General features: G+C 42.2%; 1 protein-coding gene across 1 annotated transcript in view; it reads left to right on the top strand.

The window, feature by feature from the left end:
* The first annotated feature begins 2,768 nt into the window (after positions 1-2,768).
* The window catches only part of LOC144683420 (lamina-associated polypeptide 2, isoforms beta/delta/epsilon/gamma-like), a 51,106-nt gene continuing 43,466 nt past the window's right edge, over positions 2,769-10,408 (top strand). The window contains exon 1 of the mRNA XM_078546414.1: positions 2,769-3,032. Coding sequence (XP_078402540.1) covers positions 2,817-3,032 — 216 coding nt within the window. The 5' untranslated portion in view covers positions 2,769-2,816. The remainder of the gene's footprint in view (positions 3,033-10,408) is intronic.

Below are 10,408 nucleotides of genomic sequence, written 5' to 3'. Positions count from 1 at the left end.
CTATACCATGAGCTTTTATTTTTCACAATGACCTTTGATGTGGCACCTTATCAAATGCCTTCTGGAAACCTAAGTGCAGTACATCCCCTTCATCCACAGCACATTGACTCCTTCAAAGCACTCCAATAAATTGGTTAAACATGATTTCCCTTTCACAAAACCATGTTGATTCTGCCTGGTTGCCTTAAACGTTTCTAAGTTCCCTGCTATAACATCTTTAATAATAGCTTCTAACGTTTCTCCTGTGACAGATATTAAGTTAACTGGCCTGTAGTTTCCTGTTTTCTATCTGTCTTGAATAAAGGAGTTACATTTGCTATTTTCCAACCTAATGGAACTTTCCCCAAATCAAAGGAATTTTGGATCTTTCTGGTTCTTTCTATCTGCAAAGAACAAACCATGTATTAATATATGTAGCTTCCAGTACATGCAGACGTGCCACTCTATGAGCCCGACTGACGATCTTAAATTGGTTGTCACCGTAATTCTTAGCATACTGAGGATTATTTAGCAAATGTTGTCCAATCGTGGAATCACATCTAATGTTGGACACTGTGTTTTGAGTTTTCCAAGCACGGGCTGGTTGGGTATGGTCTCTTCCTTGCGCGTTGCAAACAGCAGAAGGGACATGCCGTTTGATATAATCTGCCAGTCTTGGGATGTACGGCCTACATACCAGCATCCCACTGGCACTGAAATTCATTTACCACATTACTCATTTGTGTGAAAGGCAGAGAACATCTTTTTGGCTTAACAGCAACATCCTGTTAGTGGCGAATACCACTGGTGTTGCTACTGCATAGTGGCAATGTGAAACAACTAGTTTCACCTGTTGTTCAAATTTTTGAGACACCTTGCCGTTCCAGGGTAATCTCAGGTACACTGGGCACTCCTCAAGGCCGAAAGTAATGGCCTTGGGCCCGTTCATGAGTTTGTGCCATATACAGCACAAAATGATCTGATCAGGGTGGCCATTATCCCACAGGATGCCTTTGATGTGCCCTATTTCATCATCAAGCTTGCATGGTGCGCAAATGGCTCAGGTCCTATTTACGAGGTTGCTAATAAGACCAATCTTATAGCCCATGGAACTGTAAGAATCCCAATGCATATATTGACCAGTGAAGGTAGGCTTCCGGTAGACAGGTAAAGAACCCCCTGGCAGATTTCTCAACTAGCATGTAAAGGAATGGGAGTTCATTTGAAATAGGGTGTATCAAAGGCATCCTGTGGGATAATGGCTACCCTGATCAATTATTTCACACTGTATATCGTGCAGACTCATGAGTGGGCCTAAGGATGTCTCTTTCAGCCCTGAAAAATGTAGGTTTTAAGGAGTGTCTTAAATGAGGAAAGTGAGGTCCAAGTGTAGGGAGGGAATTCCAGTTCTGTTGAAGGATTATGAGGACTCAAAACGTCAACTGTACTCTTCTCCGCCGATGCTGCCAGACCTGCTGAGTTTTTCCAGGTATTTTTTATTTTTTTTTTAGGGAATTCCAGAGCTTGGTGCCTAGGCAACTGAACGCATGGCCACCATGGTGAAGCAATTGTAATAGAGAATGCACAAGAGACCAGAATTAGAGGAGTGCAGATACCTTGAGGGCTGAAGTAGATTACAGACATAAGGAGGGGCAAAGCCTTGGAGGGATTTGAAAACAAGGATGAAAATTTTAAACTCGCTGCTTGACTGGGAGCTAATGTAAGTCACTGAACACAGGGGTGATAGGGGAATGGAGCTTAGTGTGAGTTAAGACACGGACAGCTGAGTTTTGGATAACATCAAGTTTACAGAGGATAGAATGTGGGACACCAGCCAGGATTGTCTTGGAATTCTCTAGTCTATCGGTAACGAAGATATGAATGGAGGTTTTAGTGGCAGATGAGCTGAAATAGAGAAGAAACCAGATGGCGTTACGGAAGTGGAGAAAGATGGTCTTAGGATGGCGTGATTATGAGGTCGAAAGCTCACCTCATGAACAAATGTGACACAGAGGTTGTGAATAGGCTGGCTTAACCTCAGACTTAATCCCAGGGAGAGGGATGGAGGCAGTAGCTAGTGAATGCAGTTTGGAGCGGGGACCCCACTTGATCAGCACCCCATCCACCATCTTGAACAATCACTTCCTCCACCATCAGTGCTCCATGACAGCAGTGTATACCATGTACAAGATGCACTACAGCAACTCACCAAGCCCCCTTTGACAGCACCTTCCAAGCCCATGAACTCTACCATGCAGAAGGAGGGCAGCAGATGCATGAGAACACCACCATTTGCAAGTTCCACTCCAAGGCTCACAACATTTTGACTTGGAACTATAGCGCCATTCTTTCACTGTTGCTGGTCAAAATCCTACAAAGGCCACAAGAAAAAGGTGGTTCACCATCACTTTCTGAGGCGCAATTAGGGATGAGCAATAAATGCCAACCTTGTCAGTAATGCTCAAAACCCACGAATGAATTCAAGTTTTTCATGTCTTAACTGTCTGAATTCTGATATCTATGTTGGTAGGGAACTTTGGAGAATGTGGTATCCAGGTAAACCAAAAATCAATGTAAAGCTGGCGGTGTTATAGACTATTTAACATAAGGAGTTTATTGCAATATCCATAGCCTTTGATGTGGCCTCGAAGGAGTTAATAACAGTTTGTCCAATGGGTTTCCTTTTTCAATCGCGTCCAATCCGCCTTGAACTTGTTTTCATGTACAGTTTGTAATTCGTACATGCGTGTATGCAGTGGGATGTTTTGTATGCTGTTTCTTTGGTTAGTGTTTAACCTTAATTTATAAACAAGAGTGATCTGACCCTCGTGCTGAATATGTCAGATATGGGGGAGAACCAAGATCCTTCTCATTTAACTAAAAGCAGACTGAAGAGTGAATTAATTGCTCATAACGTGTCTTTACCGCAGAGGGAGCAGAAGAAAGAGGTTTATGTGCAGCTCTATTTAAAACACATTACTTCTAAGAATAAGTCAGAATTGAGGGCGGATTTTTCCAGCGACGAGGAGGATTCTTCAGAAGTTAAAAGCACCGTGAGTTTAGGGGACTTGTATGTGTTTGCGTATGCTTTTGTATTTGAGTGTGATAATAGTTGTCAGTATTCAAGCATTTTTAGTTGCGCGCCGAATTGTGAGTTGAATCTCTTTATTGGGGGAGTGTCGGGCTCTCTGTTGCTATTCCTAATAATGGGCTTTGTATGTGGGGTTTCTTGTTTGAAGATTTTGTGCCTCTGTGTTAGTTGCATTTGGATTTGCGGTTCCTTCTGTTTATGAACTGTAAATTGTTTGCGTTGTTGTGCACCCTACAATTTTATATATGTATCACGTCTTTCGTGAATTCTTTAGAAAATGCTGTTGTTGATTTCTGTTCGATTCTATTCACATCTGGGTTTTCAAATAGCATTGATTTTGTGCACAATATAAATTGAAATATCAAGCTTAAATATGTGAGATTTTTATTGGGGGGGGGGCGGTAGTGGGAAGAAGGAATCATTTGTAGGATAACGCATTGTTTGTAGTGAGTTTTATTTTAAGGTAGTAACCGACCAAGAGATAATGTCCCAACCTGATAGCAAAGCTTATTAAAGATATTTAAGCTACAAAATGGCCGTTACTACTGGGAGCAGGGTGTGTGGGAATCGTGTGTGTGGGAATCGTGTGTGTGGAAATCTTTTTGAGTTGCTGGCAAACTGCACTTTAGGTTTACTTTCTGTTTGAAACGTATAATTATTCTTTTTACATTTTAAACCTCTAATGCCAATAACAATCGGGATTTTGGGGAAGGAAGGAGAGATGTTGAGAATTGCTAAGTAGACCTAATTTGCTCAAGTGAACTATGCTTCGGTTAATATCCATTGATAATTACAGTCCCTTTCTCGGTTTACATTATCAACATTCATTAACAACAGAACTACCTTGCCTTCCCTACACCCTTCGAAATACATTTTTAATGTTAACTATGTTGTCCTAGCCGTTACTTTGCCACAGGAAGAATACGTTTTCCAACTGACCCAAAGGCCACATGTGCCCCCCAAATCATGGCAAGCTGGCCCAACCTGATTTGGTTTTATTTCTCATTTGCTTGTTTGTCCTATCCTGAATTTTGTGGACCTGGAGCTTTGGCAAAGTCTGTTTTTAGATTGTTTCCTCATTGGTGGGGAAAGAATAAATAAAATCAGCAAGGCCTGTTGGCAAGAAATATCTTCATATTAATCATAATGTGAAAAATGTTAATATGTGGTCCTTGAGACTCCATGATTTTCCCCTTGGGTCCCCATAATGTACGAAACTTGGACACTTCTGACCTAAACCACACTAGTGGCTAGCTAGTAGCAGTGGCACAAGCATGTTGCCTGTCTGCCGCCTGGAGAGAGACAAAATACAAATTAACTTTCTTTCTCTCTTTCACCCCCCCTCTCTCTCTCTCTCTCTTCTCCTCCTCCCCCCCCCCCACACACACACACACACACACACACACACACACACACACATATCAAAAAAAAACTTTTTTTATACATGTACAAGTACTTTAGAAAGATTCAGAGGGTAAATCCATTTAGGCAGACCTTTTTTTAAACAAATTAATCAAAATAGGACATGAGTAAGTTAGCGCAGGGAGAAATTTTCAATAGATAACTCTAGCTCAACATCAGTTAAATTGATGGTATTATTTTCAGCTAACACCATTAATTTCACTTCCCTATCACTGATTTCATATCCTTCCTTGGCCTAGCTTGTTCTCAATTTGAATCAGACTGTTTGCAATATTCTTATCCTGTTTAACTCTGAGCTAATGTTTGAATCCTGTTCATCACCAGGCCACTTACTTTTGCACCCTTGACCCTCTGTCTTCTCCTGTGAAACAGTTCAATAAGCCTATGACATTTCCACTGTTGACAATTTCTCATACCCTTTGTCTTTACTCCCTCTACAAATTACACCTGCCCTGCTTACCCACACCCTCACCCTTACTGACTTTCACTGGATTCTCTCTCTTCCTTTTCCCCCCTTTGGTTTGGTATTCTAATCTCTTATTTTTCTAGCTTTGTGTCCACTTCCTTAAATCACATGAGGAAATGTATCCCTCAGAACAATCAGTGTATGAAATAGGCATCCAAGAATAACAGAGACACACCCTCTAGATTTTTTAAAAGAAATAATTCAGTGCTGAATGGGGTTCTTTCAGGATTTATCTGGATGGCTGATTTGTGATGAGGTGAATGGCCCAGTTTTTTTCTGAAATGATGAATTGAGTATAGATGAGCAATCTTTACAGTCTTCTGGACTCAACATTCAGTTCAACAATTTCAGACCATGAACTCTGTTCTCCATTTTGGGGGTTTTTTTTTGCCATGTTCGGGTTTGAATCTTATTTTTCATGTTTTTCTTTCATACAGAGTTGTCCATTATTCTGATTTGCACTCACTTTCGACAAATGCTGTCTCTTTACTACAACCATAACCACTCCCTTTGTCTTTTGTTCCATGTCATATTTGTCCACCTCTGGGTGGCTGATTTGTGATGAGGTGAATGGCCCAGTTTTTTCTGAAATGATGAATTGGGTATAGATAAGCAATCTTTACAGTATTCTAGACTCAAATATCTCCACCTCTCCCCTTTCAATGACATCAAATCTATCTACCCTCCTTCGGTTTTGAAGAGTCATATGTGACTCAAGACATTAACTCTTTTTCTCTCTCCACAGATGCTGACAGACTTGTGAGCATTTTCAGCACTTTCTGTATTTATTTCAGATTTCCAGCATCTGCAGCATTTCATTTTTAATAAATAATGAGTTCAAAGTAATGTTTTTACCCAATATTGGCATGTGTGGGATAGAGAATTCATTAATGTATTTACAAACTTAAAAGGGACATTCCCTCCATTTCTCTTTCCTGTATTCATTTTTTTTTTGTCTTTCACTTTTTTTTCTTCTGTGTATGTCTGCCTCCTCCTATGATACCTGTTGGAAAGAATCTGCATGGATTCTGGCTAAGATTGACTAACTCAGCACAGACTGGGAATTCAGTCTGCTACCTCTGATCCATATGGCTTAACTACATGCTGCATTTGCCATCTGTGCTAAGCAGGGAGACCTGTCAGATATTTATAATCCAATGCTAATACCTGTGTTTGGAAAGGTCCATAAAAGAGTCGGTTATTTTTGGCCTTTGTTGCTTTTAATAGGGTCAGGAATGCAGCTTTATGGCAGAATTCCAGAAGAGAGGTGAACAGCAAGAGTGAGTTTTATAGTCATATATACCAGGAAGGTCTCTGATTCAGTTTCTGACCTGTGCTGTATTAGCTGGTAGTATCTCAGTCAGGGACTACTCCCGATTACTAAATGGTGATTGCTGCTTGAAGTGCGCATGTGGCATTGTAGAGTTAATACAGGATTAGATTCAGCTGTGATGCCTGCTATGGTTTAGCAACTGTCAGCATTTCTGCTCAAATTTGCACACAAATGCTGATCACTTTGAAGGAAGGTTCCCAAGAGCATTAGAACTACTTCTTAGCGAGGAACAACAAAGAACAGGAACTTCCATTTATAGTGATTGAAGGTAGTCTTCACAGTATCGTGAAATAGTGTAGCTCAGAAGGAGCTCATTTGGACCAATGAATCTGCATCGGCTTTTTCAAAGAGCAGTTCAGTTAGTTCTACTATCTGGATGAGTGGGATCTCTTCCGGGGCAGGTGGGACCTGTACAAGAAGGACGGGTTGCATCTAAACTGGAGGGGCACCAATATCCTGGCTGCAAGGTTTGCTAGTGTCACTTGGGTGGGTTTAAACTAGTATGGCAGGGGGGTGGGAACCAGAGCAATAGGTTAGCAGGTGAAATAAATGACTGGGAACCTGTGAATATGGCCAGTAGGACTAAGAGGAAGGGCAGGCAGGGAGAAATTACTGAACACAGTGGGACTGGGGTTCTGAAATGCATTTGTTTCAATGCGAGAAGTATAACAGGCAAGGCAGATGAGCTTAGAACTTGGATTAGTACTTGGGACTATGATGTTATTGCTATTACAGACACTTGGTTGAAGGATGGACAGGATTGGCTGATAAACGTTCCAGGATTTAGATGTTTCAGGCAGGATAGAGAGGGATGTAGAAGAGGTGGGGGAGTTGCACTGTTGGTTAAGGGGAATATCACAGCTGTACGACAGGAGGACACCTCGGTGGGCTCATGCAGCGAGGCAATATGGGTAGAGCTCCGGAATAGGAAGGGTGCAGTCACAATGTTGGGGGTTTACTATAGGCCTCCCAATTGCCAGCGGGAGATTGAGGAACTGTTATGTAGGCAGATTTTGGAAAAATGTAAAAGCAATAGGGTTGTTGTGGTGGGTGATTTTAACTTTCCCTATATTGACTGGGAATCACTTAGTGCTAGGGGTTTGGGTGGTGCAGAATTTGTAAGGTGCACCCAGGAGGGCTTCCTGAGACAATATGTAGATAGTCCAACTAGGGAAGGGGCAATACTGGACCTGGAATTAGGGAATGAACCCGGCTAGGTGGTCGAAGTTTCAGTAAGGGAGCATTTCAGGAAAAGTGACCATAATTCAGTAAGTTTCACGGTACTGGTGGATAAGGATAACAGGAGTCCTCGGGTTAAGGTGCTTAATTGGGGGAAGGCTAATTATAACAATATTAGGCAGGAACTGAGGAATCTAGACTGGAGGGGGATGTTTGAGGGCAAATCAACAACTGACGTGGGGGGCTTTCAAACGTCAGTTGATAAGAATTCAGGACCGGCATGTTCCTGCTAGGATGAAGCTTAAGCATGGTAAGTTTCAGGAACCTTGGATAATGATGGATATTGTGAGATTAGTCAAAAAGAAAAGGGAAACATTCGTAAGGGCTGGAAGGCTGGGAACAGATGAAGCCTGTGGAGAATATAAAGAAGAAACTTAAGCAAGGAGTCAGGAGGGCTAAAAGGGTCATGAAAAGTCACTGGCAACCAGGATTAAGGAAAATCCCAAGGCCTTTTATACATTTCTAAAAAGCAAGAGGGTAGACAGGGAAAGGGTAGGCCCACTCAGGGACAGAGGTGGGAATCTGTGTGTGGAGCCAGAAGAAATGGGAGAGATACTAAATGAATACTTCTCATCAGTATTCACCAAAGAGAAGGACTTAGCGGTTGATTTGTCTAGGGAAGAGTGTGTAGATAGCCTGGATCATGTTGAGATCAAAAAAGAGGAGGTGTTAGGCGTCTTGAAGAATATTAAGGTGGTTAAGTCCCCAGGGCCAGATGGGATCTACCCCAGAGTACTGAGGGAGGCAAGGGAGGAGATTGCTGGAGCCTTGACAGAAATCTTTGTATCCTCACTGGCTACGGGTGAGGTCCCAGGGGACTGGAAAATGGCCAATGTTGTTCCATTGTTTAAGAAGGGTAGCAGGGATAATCCAGCAAATTACAGGCCGGTGAGCCTTACATCAGTGCTAGGGAAATTATTGGAGAAGATTCTTCGTGACAAGATTTACTACCATTTGGAAGCAAATGGGTGTATTAGTGAGAGGCAGCATGGTTTTATGAAGGGGAGGTTGTGTCTCACTAACTTGATCGAGTTTTTCGAGGAAGTGACAAAGATGATCGACAATGGAAGGGAGGTGGATGTTATATACGTGGATTTCAGTCAGGCCTTTGACAAGGTCCCTCATGGCAGACTGGTACAGAAGGTAAAGTCTCAAGGGATCAGAGGTGAGCTGGCAAGATGGATACAGAATTGGCTTGGTCATAGAAGACAGAAGGTAGCAGTGGAAGAGTGCTTTTCTGAATGGAGAGCTGTGACTTGTGGAGTTCCGCAGGGATCAGTGCTGGGACCTTTGCTGTTTGTAGTATACATAAATGATTTGGAGGAAAATGTAACTGGGTTAATTAGTAAGTTTGCAGACGACACTAAGGTTGGAGGAGTTGCAGATAGTGAAGAGGATTGTCAAAGGATACGAGATATAGATCGGTTAGAGACTTGGGTGGACAAATGGCAGATGGAGTTTAATCCGGACAAATGCGAGGTAATGCATTTTGGAAGGTCTAATACAGGCAGGAATTATACAGTAAATGGCAGAACCCTTAAGTGCATTGACGAGCAGAGGGATCTGGGTGTACAGGTCCACAGGTCACTGAAAGTGGCAATGCAGGTAGATAAGGTAGTCAGGAAGGCATATGGCATGCTTGCCCTCATTGGCAGGGGTATTGAGTATAAAAGCTGGGAAGTCATGCTGCAACTGTATAGAACCTTGGTAAGGCCACACTTGGAATATTGCATGCAATTCTGGTCGCCACATTACCAGAAGGATATGGAGGCGTTGGAGAGGGTGCAAAGGAGGTTTACCAGGATGCTGCCTGGTCTGGAGGTTATTAGCTATGAAGAGAGGTTGGAGAAACTCGGATTGTTCTCACTAGAGCGACGGAGATTGAGGGGCGACTTGATAGAAGTTTACAAAATTATGAGTGGCATGGACAGAGTAGATAGTCAGAAGCTTTTTCCCAGGGTGGAAGAATCAATTACATGGGGACATAGATTTAAGGTGAGAGGAGAAAACTATAGAGGAGATGTGTGGGGCAAGTTTTTTACACAGAGGGTAGTGAGTGTCTGGAATTCGCTGCCAGAGGAGGTGGTGGACGCAGGTACGATAGTGGTGTTTAAGAGGCAACTTGACAAATACATGAATAGGATGGGAATAGAGGGATACGGACCCCGGAAGTGCAAAATGTTTTAGTTGACGGGCAATATGATGGGCGCGGGCTTGGAGGGCTGAAGGGCCTGTTCCTGTGCTGTACTTTTCTTTGTTCTTTGTACTCCTTTACTCTTTCCCCATATCCCTACATTTTTTTTCTCACTCATGTATTTATCCAGTTCCTTCTGAGGGATACTATTGAATCTATATTCGCCACCTATCGGACAATACATTCTAAATAACAACCACTCTGCATAGTAAAGTAACTGAATATTTTGGCAGGCAATACCCTTGAGAGTATTAGTGTGATTTATAATGGTAATTTCCTTCAACTTTATGTCCTTCAACATTGATTGTGTGATAAAGTTTACTATAGCATTGCTTGCATGATAAAGGCTAGATTACCAGCAGTCTGAATTGAATTTCAGTGGAGTCATAGATGACAGGTGCCAAATATCAGCTGTACTGAGCACTGAATTATTCTTTTTAAAGCATTCATTTTGTTTGCAGTGATCCCAGGCAGTGAGTTGGGAGGGTGGAGAAATGAGTTAGGGCTTCCATTCATAATTTGTTTTCAATGACCAGTGCTAGACATTGTAGGGATGAATTGTCTGCAGCTAGGAATGCACTCATCTATTATGCTTCCGTACATATTTTCTAGTTTCATGCAGGAAGGTTAGCCCATTAAGGTATATGATTTGGGGCCTGGAAATTCCGTAGGCTTTCTTCCACT

This window comes from Cetorhinus maximus, chromosome 8 (genome assembly GCF_964194155.1).
Source record: "Cetorhinus maximus chromosome 8, sCetMax3.hap1.1, whole genome shotgun sequence".
In the NCBI taxonomy this organism is placed as follows: Eukaryota; Metazoa; Chordata; class Chondrichthyes; order Lamniformes; family Cetorhinidae; genus Cetorhinus; species Cetorhinus maximus.
This window is presented reverse-complemented; position numbering and strand designations above follow the sequence as displayed.